The sequence below is a fragment of the Sesamum indicum genome, linkage group LG12 (genome assembly GCF_026168435.1).
Source record: "Sesamum indicum cultivar Baizhima isolate 11 linkage group LG12, ASM2616843v1, whole genome shotgun sequence".
NCBI lineage: Eukaryota > Viridiplantae > Streptophyta > Magnoliopsida > Lamiales > Pedaliaceae > Sesamum > Sesamum indicum.
Genome location: NC_142668.1, coordinates 10,998,766 through 11,017,589, shown reverse-complemented (window position 1 = coordinate 11,017,589; position 18,824 = coordinate 10,998,766). Strand labels below are relative to the sequence as shown.

Below are 18,824 nucleotides of genomic sequence, written 5' to 3'. Positions count from 1 at the left end.
TGCCCAAATTCATAGCTTCATTGTTTTCACGAGGTTGTTTTTTTCCTCAAAACGGATAATTACTCGTTTCCATTAGTTTTTTCTTGGTTTGCACCAAATCAAGAGACCCCGTGAATTATTGTTTCTAGTATTATTTCAAGATGTTCTTGCGGGTGAGTTTCGAGACGATGAAAAAGACGTATATAGGCCAATCAAAATAAGGATTTGTAGATGGTGACTTTAATTCCATTACCAAGATTCATATATTTTTACTACATTTGGTTAATCGATCCACAAGTATGTACGTGCGCACATAAACTTGTATATATGAGATTATTTGCATTTTTTTATTCATTATTTTCCAACAATTTAACATATGAAAATTTTGAAATATATTTTAAAGTTTAATTTGATTTACGGAAAGTAAATATTAAATGTTCTTTTTTTTTTATACTTACCTTTTTTAGCTTGGCTGCTCAGACTTCTTTCGCATTGTGCATGCTTGGACCCTAAAATCACATTATTTTTGTTTATTTTTATAAAATTGTAATTGATTATAACTTATTATTAGTGAATTTTGAAAAGTATATGAATAATTTTTATCATTCACGTTGACATTCATAATACGTAAATAATACAATAATTAATTAAAATATGGAGTTAATTTCACTTAGTACCCTCGAAGTATATCTAGTGCCGCAAACACTCCTTAATGTCTAAAACGTACCGAAAAAATTCAACGGATTTAATACCATTAGTAAAATCGTTAAATTTGTGGATGTGGTCTTTATAATTGTTGAAAATATCCATTGGAATTTTCTGGACATATTTGCTCCCTAAACACTTATGTATATGTTTGAATTATTATGTACATAGACACTTTCAAATCCGCGTATGATAGGATCAAAATCATGAAATGCCAAAAAAATGAAGAATTATTTTGTAAATATAAAAAGATAAAAGACAAAAATATCAAAATGACAAAATTACATGACTAAAAATGTACTTAAGCTATATATATTTATATATGCGAATCCAAACAACAATATAAGAACTTAAATGAAAAAAAAAACAATATAAAAGAAATGAAATGTCAAAATCTATATACTATTGTCTTTATTTTTCCGAATTCACTCCCCTATCAACTTTACACACATTCCTCTTTTCCTCTCATCTTAATTTATCTCTACTTTAACTTTTCTTGTCTTTACATCTCTTTTCTTAATCTATGCAATTGTTTTTAATTTTCAAATGACATTATTCTTTTTAATTATTTGAAATTTGGTAAGCTTTTCATTTATTATAATGAACAAAATCACATAACTTATAATTTTCAATTATGTACATAGAGTGTGAAGCTAGCATCTACTGTTCATGTATAATCCAACAATTGATAGTAAGATCTAAGTAAGCAATATTTGTAATAATATGAAATTTTGACACTATAATGTGTAATATAACATTTATAATTTTATTTTAATACTAGAAGTTCTGTAAATCGATAGGTATACACCATATGATAAAGGGATAATTACAGTTACACTTTTTAATGTATAGATGGTTGTCAATTGAATAAATAATTCATATATTTCGTATAATTACAAAAATCACCCACATGCAGCTAAAAAGCAGAAGTAGTTTATGTAAGACACATATTGATATTTTTGGAGGTGTATGTGTAATTTTCTTAAAAATAACGGTGCTTTGTAGAAATAATATTGACGTTTTTTGGTGGGTGTTGTTTACTTTTTCTAAAGGCATGGACGTTTTGTATAAACGGACCATAAGTCAAGGGATATAACCATGTAGATGTAATTATTTCTAAAATAAATGACGAGTGGATGTGGCGACACATTCTCATAATACTAAGAATGTGTTTCGGTTGCGCTTGTAAGTCTTTTAAACTATTTCTATAGTATGTCTGGAAACTTATAAGATATTCCAATGTGTCTGGTAATCTTTTAGAAAGAAGGGCTTATAAAGATCTAAAAAAAAGATTTCATGAGATTATAATTTTTGTTAGGTTATTATATTTAAGCCCCTCTAAAAATGTTAAATTATACTTTCTTTCAAAAAAAATTTAAAATTACACTTACACCCATCTGGAAATTCTTAATTTACACCTAACCTCCTTCTGTTAGGATTTGGACGGAAACAGCTAACATAAGCAAAAAAAATTACTCAAATTTTTATTTTTTCCCTTCATTGAACATTCTCATGTATATTTTTGTACTTATATAGGGACAAATGTGATATATATACATAGAGTAAGATTAACGTAATTACATTTTTTCCTTCATAAATACAAAATTATTACATAAAAATATTAAATGGTGAGAAAAATTAAAATTTTATACTATTTTTTTGCTAACATCCATATTTTTTATTCAAATCCTAATAAAAAAAGATTATGTATAAAAAATGAATTTTTAGATAGGATATAAGTGAAATTTCAAAACTTTTTTCAGAAAAATGTAACATCGTATCTTTGGAAGGGGATATATTTTTGATAGATGTAGTGAAACAGTGGTGGCCTCAGTCCAGCATTAAAGCAACCATGCGGAATTATTAAAGCAATGGAGCCCATGAAGTTCCAGAATTGTTAGAACATTTGCATACTTTTCCCAAAGATAAGAAAGCGACTGAGGAGATTTAACTAAAATCATGATGAAAAATTTCAATTGTATGTCTGCCATCGGACAACTTTCTGTCTTGAAGTAACAAATAGACATTTTTTATTTTTTCCGGCCACCGCGTCTCGTCATTTATTGCTCGTCACCATCCTCTTCTACTCACATTTAAGTATTTGAATCTGGGGAAGTGCATCTACATTTCCTGTTCAAATATATAAGATAGGACAAGAACTACAGGATATATAATCCATTGCGACGGAATTTGACACTGGTGTTGTCCCGGCACTTTTAGAAATGGGGAAAACATGATTTGCGACGAAAAGAACAATATGCAACAGCGGCAAGGTGTGAACGGTGTTTGCCACGAAACTTTCATTGCAAAGTTTTGCGATGGTGCTATGCTGGTAATTTCATCAATAAATTTGTGATAAATGATTGCTATTACTAGGAACATTTTTCTATGGATTTTCACATTTCTTTGCGATTTTGCAACGAATATACAAAATGATTTTGTTTTCTTTTTTTACATATATTAGTAAATAGAAATTTAATATGAAAAAATGTTGAAACTCAAATACTGTTATTGTGAAAATTAATTTCATCAAAAAAAAAGAAGATCCTAATTCGAGGCTATCACCTCCTGATTGTCTGTAGGCCGAGGCTCGGCTGAATCAATTATTGAATCAGCTGGTGGGTTGGTCGAGGAGTTCGCGTGTGGGGTAGGTGATTTGTCGGCTGAGGAGTTCATTTGTATTGACGGAGGAGGAGCAAAGCACTGAACACATTAATTAGAAGAGTAAATTCACATTAAATTAGACAAATATTGTTAATTTATTTTCTTTGATTACATACTTTTAATTTAAAAGGGATAGATACACTCTCGTCTCTTAAGATTTGATGTAATTACACGTAAATTTATTGTGGTTTGAGAATTTATATCTAACACCTCGTAGGTTTGCTTTCATCTAAAGAAAAAGTACTTCTGTTAGTTGAAAATTGAAATTCACTGGATTTGTTAATATTAAAAAATAAATCAATAAAAATTGATATTTATCCTCAATTGTCTGATTACTGACTTATTGTAGAGCAAATAATTATTTTCGAACTAAACTATTTTTATAACGGTAAAGATATATCTCCTTAAGATGCGTTGACACATAAAGACCTGTGAGGGTAATTTGATCATAAAAAGATTTATTTGGGCTAAAATACATAGACCCCCCCCTCCCGGTGTTCTAAAAAATTTGCTAACCTCCCACTTTGTTTTAAAAAGAGGCGAAGCAACCCTTCTCTGTTTTCTTAAACTTAGCCCAATCGTCCCTCTCCGTTAAATCTAACTAACGAAGTTAACTTTTTTATTAAATGACCTTTATACCCTTATTTAACTTATATTATTTTTTATTTTAAAGACCATTGAATCTTCTTTAGTCAAATAATGATAATTATATCTAATCAAGTAGTCTCAACTTTTAATTTTAATAAAATGAAATGTTTGAATTCACAAATTATTTAACTTATATTATATATAAATTATTTAAAATTATAAAAAATAGTATTATATATAAGAAAAAGTAAAAAAGAAAAAATTACAATCCACCACACCCGCCCCAATAACCGCCACTCTCTGCCCCCATCGTCTCCTACAGATTTGTCGGTTCTCGCAGACCAGGGCGACGCAGATTGCATTTGGGTCTCCCACAGATAAGGGCCACGCATATCTCGTTTGCGTGACGACAGCTAAAAGGCGACGGCTCCGTCGTCGCTCTGCTAACGATCGGCCCCCAATTTTTTTAAAAAAAAAATAATTAATTTAATTATATTTATTAAATATATATTAGTTAACTAAGAATAAATTAAAACTATACTTAAATTAATTTAAATATATAATTCATTAAGGATAATTTTAGATAATTTTTTTAATTTCTAAACTTTTGATTTTTAAAATAACTAAAATATTATATTAATTAAATTAAAAATAATTCATTGAAATATTTTTAAATATAAATTAAAGGAAAGTTCAGTTTTAATGATTATAAAATTATTTAAATTAAATATAATTTATTTAAATATTATTTGCTAAAAAATAATTAAATTATTAATATTATATAATTATCATAATTATTAATATTTATATTAGTAAGATATTTTAAATTTAAAAAATAAGTTTATTATAATAATTTTTGTTGTTATCTTAATTTAATATTTCAATTTAAAATAAAAAACTTCAAAAATTTATATAATTTTTTTATATTTTTAAGTACATATATTTTAAAAAGTATTTTATTCTTTAGATAAATGAAAATATAAAAAAACACTCAAAACAAGTAAGAAAATGTATATGTGAAAATATATAAACACTATGAGGTATTTTTATCAACCCAAAAATAAGGTAAAAAACAATCAAAAAAATTCTCAAATGCACAAGGAGCGCGTGTAACGCACCTTCCGGTAATTACTAATGGAATGAGTGTTTTTGCTGAATTTTACAAAACACAGGGGGGTTTTAGCCTATTTCGAAAATACATGGGAGTTTTTAGCTATTTCAACAAAATACAGGTGGAAAAATGCATTTTAGCCATATATTTGACATGCAATACGTCAGTAGTAAGTCAATTATGAGTTAATATAAATTATTTTTGTAAATACCAGCAGATTTTGTGAATTTTGACTAATGGAGGGACTTATTTATTAGACGGAAGTAAATGTCATGGTGCTAGATATAATTTTTTAAATTACAGAAGGTTTATGTGTAATTATACCAAATTTTAGAAAAGGGGAGTTTAATTATTCCTTTTGATTAACTTAATATAATTGGAATAGTATATCTTGATATTTTAAATAATGTAATAGATAATTTCTAGAAAAACTTCTAATCATTAAAGTATTAAATATATAAAAATAAATAAATAAATAATAAAGAATGAGGGGGACTTATCACGTGATCACATCCAATAGCTCAATCAAATGGGGCCGGAAAAGAGAAAAAGATAAAGCTATATATAAAGCTATTGCAAAGTGGTGCACGTGATTCTCATTCTCAGCTATTCATTGTGGAATATAATAATTGCTAGAAGCATCAGTCTTTCAGACCCATTGATTGCAAATGTGTCTGACTTATTATGTTACCACATTTATCACGTTGATATTTAACTATATGTATTATTTAGAGATAATTATACTTCCTCTGACATTTAATATAATTACACATAAATTTTTTATGACTTAAAAAATTATATCTAATACCTTTAAGTTTTGTTTTTATCTAACAAATAAGTTTATATGTTAGTCAAAATTTAAAAAATTTGTTGATATTAACAAAAGAATCCAATAAAAATTTATGTTCATCTCCGATTGATTTAATACTGATTTATAACATATCAATAAATCTTTTTATGATCAAATTATGTTCATACACCTTTAGACTCTTCACACGCTAATGCATGTGGGGAGGTATGTATTCATCGTTATAAGGGTAGTTTAATCAGAAAAAATTGTTTGACCCGTAATAAGTCAATCGAGAGCAAATAATTTTTATTTAGCTTTTTTTCTTAATATCAGCAACTTCAGTAATTTTTTACTAATTGAGAATCTATTTGTTATACAGAAGCAAACCGGGGTACCCAAACCTCAGATGTAATTTTTCAAATCATAGGGGGTTTATATGTAATACCCAAACCTCGAGGAAGGGAGTGTAATTATCCTTATTATTTAGGTTGAGGTCTCATAATCAAGAGATTGTGATTTCGAATCTTAAAAATGTAGGTATTTTTAGTCTATTTTTAATAGTAGTATATTAATTCTTTGTTTACTTCGAGTTTGTTTATTAATTTATAATTATTGATATATTATGTACTGAATATTATAATAAATGCACATTGATTGATTTAAAAATATTAATATATTTAAAAAAATTATAAATATTTTAGGAAAAAAATTGCATAACTCTCATTCTGAAATATAAAAAAAATTGCTAAAAGGTTACATGTGTAACTGTGTTAGTTAAATAGTCAAATAAGACCTTCCAAATCATAAACTTTGCGAAAAAATTCCTCTCCATGAAAAAGAAAAGAGGAAGGGTGCCTACACGCGCTAGAAATGCGAATGAAATAATATTTTGAACCATTTTAAGCTTTTGTCCTTTTGAATGGACATAATTGCCCCTATCTTATTCAGTATTTGTTTTTTTATTGTTTCTGTTCAAGTTTTTACCTTTTCCATATATTGGTGAAAAAAAAGTCATGATAAATACTCAAAAAAATAATATTTTTTAAAATTTTATATGTCAGGAATATTATTACATCAGATTAAATTACTATACATATTTTACATATTAAAATAAAAAATGAAGTATTTTATTTCTAAATATTATCAATTACTTTGAATTATAATTTGTGTTGAATATATTTTAAAATTGTATTTGATGCGAGTAGTCTTGTCCGGTTATGTTACACTTATCTATATTATTATAAAAAAATATATTGTTTTTGTATCAATTTTTAAATATTCAAATTTATCCTTTAGCTAATTCTTTCCATTCAGTAAAATCTTGGTCATGATAGTAATTTTAACGTTTTTTAATGAATTCATTAAAATACCATTAAAACAACTTTTGGCTCTTTTATGTTTTTGAAGCCATTATTCCATAATTCATAACCAACTTATTAATAAAAAATATTAATTATTTATAATTTCTAAATAGTTTTGTACATGCACAGAGTGTGCCCCACACCGCTAGTTAGTATAAAAGAAAATTTGGCAGAAGTTGTTTTGGCAATTTGTACAGACGAGAAAATTATAATTTTAATTTTGTAACTTAGGGGATGACATTTTTAGTTCTGTATAAATTGATTTTCGTAATTCATTTTTATAATTTTACAATTTTAATCCTTCTTTGGTAAATTTGGCCAAAAATTGCAATTTACTTGCAATTTTAGTCTTGCAAATAAATTTATGTAGGAGCATAAATACCAACTCTCCTACGTTATAGGACTAAAAATACCAGTGCCCCCTAAATTACAGGACTAAAATTGCAATTTGAATGGATTACGCAAGTCAAATGTATTTTTCAATTAAATTGGACGGAAAAAGATAAAATTGCCAAATTTTTAAAATTACAAGATTAAATTACGAAATCAATTCATGCAAAATCAAAAATACCACCTCCTAAATTATATGAAATTGCATTATTGCCTTGCACGGACAAAGGGATCCTAGAAAACAGAATAAGAGCCCCATGAGTACATTAGAATATGACTTGGATATATTCTATCCTTTACCTACCGTAATAATTGTGGCCCATTTGTTAATAATAATTTTTTTTTTTACTTCTTTTTACTAACTTTTTCTGTGGACAAATTGATAATATTAATTAAAAATTATATCTTAAAATTGAAAATTATATTACTCAAGTTTTGCACCATAAAATTTATAAATGCAAAAATTGTGTTTTCGCATAACGGAATAGTATTTGCAAAAAATAAATTAGCACTTTAAAATTTAAGTCAATAATAAAAGTGAAGATAAAAAATAATAACTTATTCAAGATCTTGTGTGCTAAAGTTTTGCAGAATAATAATATTTATCGGATATTTGGTTAATTTATTTAAAATATCTTATGAGCTCGCACATCTTATAAATAATTTTGTAGCTTATAAGACATTGGATCTTACTTTAAATATAAGTGTTTTAAATGTTTGAATAAACTGAGATTATGGAGCTTGTAAAATGTTAGTAATAATTTTAAAAATAATATGAGCAACATTGTCTCTTTGGATTTTATAAATAACTTGATTGAGGACCCCTTAATTTTTTTTAAAAAGCTTATAAACTCTTAATATTTTTTTTTTCGTATGAACTCCTTTTTTTTGAAGAAAAAAAAATCACGCACTTTTTAGTATCTTATGAAATATTTAAAAAAAGTTATAAACTCACCAAACACTCTCTCAAAGAGAAAAGTGGTTTACCTTCCAAAGATCAACGTGAGCTCATACTTGTCAATGATTGAATCAAATTGGTTTAAATGAGACTATCAAATGACTCAATAGTGACGCTTTATTCTTATAAAAGATAGGTCACTTAATCGTCCTTAAAAGGGAAAATTTGATTTTTTATCCCATATATTAGGTACTGTTTATTACAAAAATCTCAATTTCAGGATAATAGTTTTTGATTTGTCTCAATTTTGGTCCCACTGTCAAATAATTAAACGGAATACGTTGATTGTTGTTAAAGAGGCACATGTATCTCACATGATGCGTATTTGAAGGAAAATAAGTACTAGGCTTGATAGAAAAGAGGAAAAAAAATTAGAAATTAGGGTTCCTCCACCCAACCCAAATCCAACTTCAATTTCTGAAAAAATAGCGACATTCGACTTTTACAATTGGAAGACCCACCAATGTGCACAAGGGCGAAGAAAATCATGCATGAGCTCCTTCGCAAGTTTAATAAAATGGAAGAAGAAATCTCTAAAATAAGGAAGAAGATGATTTTTTTTTTGCATAATGGAAGAAGAGGTGACCGAAATGAAGAAGAAGAGGGAAAATCATTTGATTTTGGATCACGAAGCCTCAATCTTCTAGTAATAATCTCTTCTTCTTCACTTCTTGGATGGAAATTTTGGGGGAGGGTTTAGGATGGGTTTTTGGTAGAAGTAATGTCGATAAGAAAGGATTTGGGGAAGAAATTAGTGCTAAAAAAGTATGACGTTTTCCCCAAATACGCATTCAGTGATACCATATGAGAGGCGCGTGCCTCTTTAACGGCAATTAACATATTCCGTCAATTATTTGATAGTGGGACCAAAATTAAGATAAATTAAAAAATATTATTCTGAAATTGAGATTTTCGTAATGAACGAGATCAAAATTGAACAAGACCAATATATGAGACAAAAATGATATTTTCCCTCTTCAAAACAGACGTTATCAGAAACTCCTATGTGGGCCTGATGGTCTCTTTGCAAGCCTTTAAGCTCAGCCGCGGTTTTATTGGTTTCAGCAGGTGTTCTTGAAGTCCATTGAATAAATGGATGTTTAATAAACTCGTTACTTTGGAATATACCAAGTCTTCACAGAATACATCTAGTAAAACTTGTGCTATTTTATGTAGATGGCTTCCACCTCCTCCCTCTTTGTTTAAAATTAAATATTGATGGTTCGCCTTTAGGATTCAGGACCTTCGGGTTGTGGTGGGACTATAGGGTTTTGAGTTCAAATTTGTTATTGTTGTCTCAAAATATATCGGGATAAATACAAATAATACAACTGATTGTTGTGCACTTCTTAACGAAATATATGAAGGAATCGGCCCTTAGGGACTTCATTCCTTTACTCAAGGACTGTTGGTCGATCTTAACTGATTTAGTACCAGTTTGATCCACCTTTTGCTATAGGAAAGCCAACAAAGTAGCTGATATTTTGGCTCAATCAACAACTGTTTCAACTATCGTTGCAGATTTTCTTGCATTTACCTGGTTTTGTTGAAAATAATTGTAAATTCTGATAATATTTTTGTGTGCCACAGGTAAAAGACTTCCCTTTTCGTAATGGCTTATGATTGTATGTAAATGAAATAGCTTTCTTTTGCTCTAAAAAAAAAAAAAAACTAATAATTCGTGACAAACCCTATGTATATGTAAATTCTATGATACTATTTAAAATAACATATTTTTTTGTTAAATTTATAAGAAAATAATGATCACTTAATAATAAAATATAGATAATTAATTATTTATATATTTAATTGTATTTGTTATCTTGATGTATTAAAATAATGTAAAATTTTGGAATTATAACTTTGCCCTTTGTATTTAAGAATAAAAAATTAAAATTAGACAATGGGATGGAAAAAAATTATTCATTTAGTAAAAAAGATAAAAAGTTTTATAAAAACATTTTGGTTAGCTCATAAAAGAATTGGATAAAAAATTAATAAATTGAGTTAATTATTAGGTGATTGTTAAGATAAAATAATAATAATAATTTTTTAAATATTTAAAAATATTTTTAATTATATAAATTTTAGGGATGCTCCTTGTAATTTATTCATAATCTTATAATAAACATAATAAAAAACATGTAAGAAATTCTTCTAACCTTCCCCTATTTTTTTTCTCCCCTTGCTTGGTCTTCTTCCCTAAAACCTCAAAGTTCCGATTCCCTTGCTTCCCCTTGAAATTACTCTTCGAATCAAACATTTCGTCGTATGAAATATGTGAATTTGTGAAAAAATCTTCGAGATATTCTAAAGATTGGGCGATTTCTGGGGTACGTTTCAGAGATATGAACCAAAGATTTTAAAGACAGGAAGGGTGAGTTCGAGAGGGATTTTACACTGCGAACGAGAACTTCGAAAAGATTGCTCCGGTGTGTAAGTTGTTATTCGTTAGCTTGAAAGACATGGTTTGTGGAATTTGTAAACTTGCCCGTCTTGTCATTGTGCATCTTCGCTTCTTGTTGTATCTCTCCTGTTACAGTATAGTCACTATATTCATAAAAATATCGAACATTTTAATGCGAAGGATTTGATGTTTGTTCTACTCATCTCCTTTCTCTTTCTCCCGCGGAGAAATAGGAAGAATCCCTTACAGAAAGGAAAAAGGTTGATGTCTCTCTTGATTTCGCTTTGGCATTCATCATTTGTGATGATATGTTTGCTTCTTTAGTTGGGAGTGTTTTTGTTGGAGAAATCATTCTCCTTCTTAGTTAATACTGTCCGCCACAAAATGTTTCTTATGTTAGAGCGTGTTGGAGTATTGCCTGAACTGATTATGACAGTTCATTTCTTAAATATAAAATTCATAATTTAATCACAATACCGTCTACTAAGGGCGTTTTTGTAATAGTTCTGTTTATTTATTTATTTTTAATAAATTGTAGAAAAAAGTCTTAAGTTCGTTATAATGAAAGTTTGGAGTGTTTGAGACAAAAAGTGAGATTTAAGAAAAAGGTTATAGAGTTGTATGAAACATGTTAATATTTACTGTGTTATCAGTACATTGCAAAAGTTGGCAAGAGATACTTGTAACTTTTAGCTTAAATTAGTTTAATTAAGCAATTTAAAAGTATAAACTATAAATTAAAAAACGTCAAGTTTGCTACGAGCTTGCATAAGCATCCCTTAACTATCATATTAGGAGTTTATCCACACTAGTTTAAACAAATACTGCATAGCTTCATCAAGAATACCTGTTGTCAAACTGTGAAGAATACCTCATCAAGAATTAACTAATGTTGCAAGAGACTATCATATTGGGCTGGTTATGCCTTTATTTTGGTTGGCATTGCAGTCGAACAATTTTTAGTGTAAGCTTCAGATTATGTAGATTGTTTTTCAACTAAACTGCTTGATGTCATTGATTAAGATTTATATGATTTAAGGATTAACTACTCATGAGAAATGGGGATTTTGATAAATGCCGATGCCTGAAGTAACATGCAAGATGTATATGAGAGTTAAGATACCAATTTGTGACCAAGGATAAGTTAATGCCGAGCTTTGCATTAAATGACTGTAGTGTTAAGACATTACAGCATGGCCATTTCTTTGAAAAGACCAAGTGGTTTGGCAGTATATGATTAATGATAGTGTAGGAAATTCATTTCTTATGGAAGTGCATATCCTACAACAATCTTATTTACTAAAGAAATTTTTTTGATCATATTAACAATTGATATTCACATATAATTTAATTGGAAAAGGGGTTTGATCATATTTTTTCAGCCTTGCAACGTCAAGTTTCCACTATATGTATAAAATATGATGGTTATAGTCTTATCTTCTGATAGTTGTGATAACCATCTTTTCACCCTGTTTTATGACTTTGGTAAATTATAGAGGAGAAAAAAATAAAAGCTCTACTTTATAACTTCTCTAAATTTGATCAACTTAGTTTTTTCCCTTTTGCTGGTGTCAAGTTTTAATGTTTTTACCTGGTTTTTCTTTTGGTCAAGTTCTATGTCAGGATTTCATACTTGACTCCCTCTTCGTTGTATATCTTTCGTAAATTGGAATTTTCTATGTGTAGGTCTTTTGAACTTAACACTAAAAATTGCTCTATGTTTGAGTCTGATATAAAAAAACAACAACGATATAATCATTTGTTTTTTCATTTTTTATTTGACATTGGTTATTTGTATCAAATCATATTTATATGCAGGATCTCCTTGAGAAAACCAATGTTACAGATGTATCAAGAATCATTACACTAGGAGATATCAGTGTGTATATACAATAATACAACCGTGGTTTGTTTCTTCAACTAGTTGCTTTTATTTTTTGCTTTCTTTTCTCAAGTTTTATCTATTGTTCTTTAAGTGCCCCGAGAAATTCTGAAAAATCTTTGGGAATTGTATTTATGAAGGTAGACTTTGTATCTATTTTTTTCTTATCAATACTATGATTATTCATTGAGTCATATGCTCTGGTAATAAGTTATCATTTATAATGATAAGTTATTCATCTAAGTTTTATGTAATAAGGTGGAAAAACATAACACCTAAACGGAAAAAAGTTGGATAGATCTAGAAAGCAAGACAGAGGTCTATCTACGAATTGATAAATTTCTGGAGTTTGCTTTTAGAAATCAACCCAATGATTCCACAGCTTATTGTCTCGTAAAAAGAGTGCAAATCGTTATTTCAAGAATCGGAGAAATGTCAGTGATCGTTGTTTCTTCAATGGTTTTTCTAGAAACTACAAAAATTGGATTTATCGTTGAGAATCATATGAACCTATTTACTAATCTTTAAGCTAGTCTCAAATACTCTTTCTGTCTTTCATTTGGGTATTGAATTAAACTATAGGATTGCCCAGAGAATTCCCAGATTCAGGGAAATTGCTTTCTATTTGCTCAAGTGTTACTTACCTAAACTTACCCTCTTCCACTTGGTTATATCAGTGGGAAATCGATTTTCTTTCTTTTCTTGGGTGGTTAGTTGGTCACTATAGGGCAAATTTTTTCAAGACCCTGTATTTAAATGAAAAAAATGGATGGACATTGCAGAAGGCTTTGATGGTCGGGAACGCTTTGAGGAGGCTGTATTAGGGAACAAAAGGTAAAATTCAAATGAACAAGCCTCGGAATCAGTTAATAACTACAGGGAACAAAAGGCAAAGTTCTGATCTTGTTCCCTTCTTCCATCCCTCCACACAACTCAATCTCTTCTCTTCCCCTCTATCTCAGTAGACAGATATATGTATTCCACAACATAGGCACACATAGTTGTATGCATACAGTGGGGGAACTCTGCTTTATTGCTCTCTTTCTTCTTGAGAATTCCATCCTGGCTGTCTTTTTCTCCTTCCAAGATTTCATTTCAAGTTGTAGTTCCCTTGAATCCCAAATTTCTTGTCTTTTTATTGTTTGTATATTTGGTGGGACTCCCTTTTTTCTTGAGTATGATTGATGGGCCTTTGGTATTTCTCATAAATCAAATGATGGTTTTTGTCTCATTTCTGTGCTTTGCAGGATTTTTCAATGTGTACCTCTTGCAAATTTTCATCAGTCTTGTTATGCAATGGAGAAAAGTTTGTTGTTGTGGCGGTGAATTTTTTTTTTAAATTTTGAAATAGTGGAATTTTGTAGCTTTTAGAAAGAGTAAAGATCGAAAATTTTGGGGGGTGGTTTTGGTTGTATGGGGAATAAATTGGGGAGGAGGCGGCAGGTGGTGGATGAGAAGTACACTAGGCCTCAGGGATTGTACCAACACAAAGATGTGGATCAGAAGAAGCTTAGGAAGCTGATTCTAGACTCAAAGCTAGCACCTTGTTACCCTGGGGATGATGATTGTGGCTGTGATCTTGAGGAATGTCCCATTTGCTTCTTGGTTTGTCCTCTATCATTATCTTTATTTTCGTTTTCCAAATCAAAAATTTATTTCAGTTACTATGTAATCTGCGACTTCAATGAAATTGAAAGACTGCCTTGTTTGGTATATTACTACATTAGGATGAACTCGAGAGTTCTATTTTTCCTCCAAAGTAGATTGTTTCAAGAAGGATTAAAGAATATGTTTTAGCGTAGAAGAAATTGCAATGCAACAATTCTTGCAGAAGTTGGGCAAAGGCCTTTTCAACCCATTCCGCAAGAATTGCATTGTTCTACTAAAATTGCTCAATGAGAAACTGATACCCTTTGTCTTCTGACAACTTGGAGTAATTAGTGGTTTATATCTTTATTTTGACTGCACTCAGAGTGATACTTCAATTTGTTTACATAGTTTCAATTTCTAAAAAGAGAAAATTGCCTGGAAGGAACTAAGAAAAAGACGTGTTTGCTCTTGATGACCTAGAATTTGCAGTATGTTATGTGCAGCTGCAGCATGTCCGGTCTCTTTCATGCACATGCCCTTCATTTGATATCTTCCTTTCTTTGTTTTGGATGTTTTCAGTACTATCCAAGTCTTAATCGGTCAAGATGTTGCATGAAAGGCATTTGTACAGGTATGGAGTTGCTCGTTTATCTCTTAATTTTACTCATCAATTTTTTTTTCTGTTTCACATAATGAGTACTCCTGATTTGGTTTTGTGTTTCTGATTATATATTCAATGGTTTTCCCTTTTAGAGTGTTTTTTGCAGATGAAGACTCCAAATTCTACCCGGCCTACACAGTATCCTTGATTCTTCAATTTGGTTGTCCCTTTTTTATTTTGGTTGAAATGATTGTTTGTGTGTGCATCCAAATGTTTATTAATATGTATCATAAACATATTTTCATCTACATTGTGTTTGAATTGCATTATAAGTTGCCAAGTTTTGCTTAACTGTAAAAGATGTCCGTTCTGTAAAACTTCGAACTATGCTGTGGAGTATCGAGGTGTTAAGACGAAGGAGGAGAAAGGCGTGGAGCAACTTGTGAGAATGATTTGAAGTTACTATGTACTTCAATTTTTCTTCTTTCAGATGTCTTGGGCGGTATACTCACTGCAGAACTTTGCATTTTAACTTGCTGTTGCAGGAAGAACAACGAGTTATAGAAGCCAAAATAAGGATGAGGCAACAAGAACTTCAGGATGAAGAGGAAAGGATGTTGAAACGAAGAGAATTCAGTTCTTCTAGCAGTATGAGAGGACCAACTGAGGTTGATTATTGCTCGACTAGAGGTAACTGATTGAAGCTTGAATCAACAGCTAGTGCTTTCTTGCTCCTCTACTCATTGCCCTTTCATACGCAGCACCATCTTTTGCTTCTGCTATAGAAAGTGAAGAAATTGTTGGCTCACAGGAGCCTGATGCAACTCCAGCAATCAGACTGCCTCCGTGCCAAAGGCAAAATAGGTATACCATTCTTTTGTTGTCAGCTTAGCTCATCTGAAATCATTGCTATTCCAGTTTAGTTTTCTCTAGTTATATATGGATCAGGTATTCTGATGATTTGACCAGTGTTATCTCCAACATTTTGATATCTGAGGTGGTCCACTTAATACCCATGTCTGCTTATCAGATTGTTTGAAGATTTGTCTTGTACAAGATAGTCTTCAAATGAATGATATCATGAAAGAACTTTTATAGGAGCAGCATTCCCCATATAAAATTGAAAGCTCGATATTTTTGGCAAGCTGTTAGAACAGTATTGCGAAACTGGCTAAGAGAGGGTTTAAGGCATCAATTTATGCATCAGTTGCATTGTTTAAGTGCATTCCAAGAATTTACAACGTCCATTGCTCTGTAATCTCTGTTGTCTTGGCTTTTACGTAAAAGTTTTTGATCCCTGCCTCCTCCCCCTCTCAAACACACAGACCTATCCCATATGTATCCATATCACATTAAAGTTCACCATTGGGCTAAAGCAGGAAAACAAGGCTCAAGTAGTTTGTGGATCTTGAAGTGGGCTTCGGAGTCTCTCTCCCTCTCAAGTCTCATGTAAAAGGGCACGTACTTGGTAACTAGCGATCGTTAAAGTTGATAAACCTCGTTGATTTTGTTTCATCTGTGGAGCTGATGGAGAATTTTGAGGTATTCGTGAACTGCTTACACATACATGGGAGGGAAAGAAGTTGAATATGAGTTATGGGGGCCTGAATGAGAAGTAGGAGAGAGACAATTAGAAGTGTTTGCTATTTCACCTCAGTCCTTTTTCTTTCTTCGTTTTTGAGTTTTTGCTTTGGTCAAGCATTTGGATGGAACCGCTATTTTGCGAAACCTGCTTCCCCACTTTATCAGAAATGGGCTCAACGCTCAATAGAAGTTTGATAAGGCTGAATCTTACCCACGACTATCAAGCACATCCATATACCACCACCCGGACAAACACAGAAGATATCTATACGTACACTCATGCTCAGGAAATTATTTTTTCCGCATTTACATGGACTGTTAAAGATAAATGTAATAACTCTTTAGCGTTTGGTTAATGGGATCACAGTTTGGTTCCTGTAGATTTATAGATGATTAACACTGCCACATTCTTTTTACGTTGCTCTGATGCTGAATCTGAATGCAGGGAGGATGAGTTTGACCTTGATCTTGAGGACATAATGGTTATGGAAGCGATTTGGCTGTCTATTCAGGTACTTATTTGAACATGTAGATATTTCCTTATTGTCTGAGAAAGTTTGAAGCTTCTCAGCAGCTCAGCTTTGCTGACCATTTATGAATTCTGCTGATTGTCGACCTTGCTTATGGCCAAAAAGTAATAATTGTAGTTACACACAGCTTTATGCATTTCTTGTGTATCTGCAAGCTTTAGTCAAAGCTGGTGTCTCTTGAGAGGCTTTAGATCTTTGAAATAATCAAAGTCTGCTCTGGCTATCAGCATCCATATATTATCATAATATGATATTGATCTTAAATTTTCTTTACCAATTGAGTATGTAAAAAGTGCTCGACTTATTAATATGTTGCCTTGATAATTATGATAGGAAAATGGCAAATGCCAAGAACCACCCAATAGCAATGCTGCCCAATCAGAAGAATACATGGTAGAAGAGCGGAGCTCCTTAGCAGTAGCTGGCTTATCATCGTCATCTCCTTCTGGTGGACTGGCTTGCGCAATAGCTGCCCTTGCTGAACGTCAACAGATGAGTGGAGAGACATCTAATAACTATGGCGGGGATGTGTCTATATATAACATGCCCTGCTGTAGCAGGTATTCCGATCGGGACGAGCAAGAATCTGAAAATCATTTTCCTGCACAGAGTGCCGTCCCTGATAGCCCCGTGGCAATGACCGGGGATGCTGGAGAATGGATTGATCATAGATCCGAGGTGGCTGAAGTAGGAACTAGCTATGGAGGGTCTGACGAATTTGACGATGCAATAAGCCCTGCTGCACTTCCCCAGCAAGATGACAATCAGTGCAACCTTCAACCTGTCACTGGCCCAATTATTCCGGAGAGTTTTGAGGAGCAGATGATGTTGGCCATGGCTGTTTCCATTGCCGAGGCACGAGCCAGGACTAATACTCCAGGAGTTGCTTGGCACTAGCTCTTGAGATGAGGTATTGTTGAATCCTTTGTCCCACTCTCTCTCTCCATGGAAACCCGCAACAAAAAGTATGTTCTTTTCATTTAAAATGATAATTCTTGTAGTGGATAGAAATTGTTTGCTGATTGCTGTTTCCACTTCTTTGGTACCTCATGCAGAGTGCTTGTTTATGTTGAACTGCTGTTGATGGCTAGCATTAATTCCTATACCTAGGAAAAAAATATTTCATCCTCAGTAAGAGTTCCACGTTCGATTACAATTGAGGAAAAAAATATTTCATCCTCAGTAAGAGTTCCACGTTCGATTACAATTGAGGCCTCAGTAGAGTGGACAAAGTCGCATTCCACCAGTACGTGTTCTGAAGGCCTTTTTTTTCAAGCATCAGTTAGGACACAATGCTACCACCAGTTGCTCTTAATGTCAAGGATGGAAGAAAGCCGTCTCTCATTACTAGTATCAGTAAGCGGAGGGGGATGTAGATATATACATATGACTTCATTTCTAGACTCTCGTCAGTTAGGGCACAACGCCACCATCGTTTCTCTTATTACAATGTTATGGATGGAAAAATTCTCTCCGTACTCGTATCAGGTAAGCGCAAGGGAATGTATATATGATCTCATTGCTGGAATCCCCTTGTCTGAGGAAAACATCATTTCTGGACCGAATTATGTCAAATCTGTTGCTCGTATTCGATCGTTTTTGTGCTTTGCTATAGAATGCAGCCTTGAATTCCCATCTTGACTTCTTACATGCCAGTGGTTTAACTGATTCTCTATGGAATATC

General features: G+C 31.4%; 1 protein-coding gene across 8 annotated transcripts; it reads left to right on the top strand.

Annotated features, from left to right (window-relative positions):
* The first annotated feature begins 10,683 nt into the window (after positions 1-10,683).
* LOC105165517 (E3 ubiquitin-protein ligase DA2L) lies at positions 10,684-18,773 on the top strand. 8 transcript variants are annotated; one of them, XM_011084561.3, is made up of 12 exons: positions 10,684-10,978; positions 12,772-12,859; positions 13,618-13,669; positions 14,083-14,440; positions 15,005-15,056; positions 15,179-15,224; positions 15,387-15,468; positions 15,572-15,716; positions 15,788-15,890; positions 17,056-17,122; positions 17,474-18,050; positions 18,196-18,773. In XM_011084561.3, the coding sequence occupies exons 4-11, from the start codon at positions 14,249-14,251 to the stop codon at positions 18,035-18,037; spliced, it is 1,251 nt and encodes a 416-aa protein (XP_011082863.1). In that variant the 5' UTR covers positions 10,684-10,978; positions 12,772-12,859; positions 13,618-13,669; positions 14,083-14,248; the 3' UTR covers positions 18,038-18,050; positions 18,196-18,773. The 8 variants fall into 8 exon arrangements, 7 of the variants coding, with proteins under 7 accessions (XP_011082863.1, XP_020549838.1, XP_020549842.1 ...); XM_020694179.2 differs by having other exon boundaries at positions 10,684-10,982; XR_016063404.1 differs by lacking the exon at positions 13,618-13,669 and having other exon boundaries at positions 17,474-18,105.
* The last annotated feature ends 51 nt before the right edge of the window (positions 18,774-18,824 follow it).

What these genes read in the sequence shown, in the direction of transcription:
- LOC105165517 (XM_020694182.2), top strand. Translation starts at nt 14,249, where the DNA reads ATGGGGAATAAATTGGGGAGGAGGCGGCAGGTGGTGGATGAGAAGTAC. An exon ending in AGAAAGGCGTGGAGCAACTT is followed by an intron (nt 15,469 to 15,571) that starts GTGAGAATGATT and finishes TTGCTGTTGCAG; the next exon opens with GAAGAACAACGAGTTATAGA. An exon ending in TGATTATTGCTCGACTAGAG is followed by an intron (nt 15,717 to 15,787) that starts GTAACTGATTGA and finishes TTTCATACGCAG; the next exon opens with CACCATCTTTTGCTTCTGCT.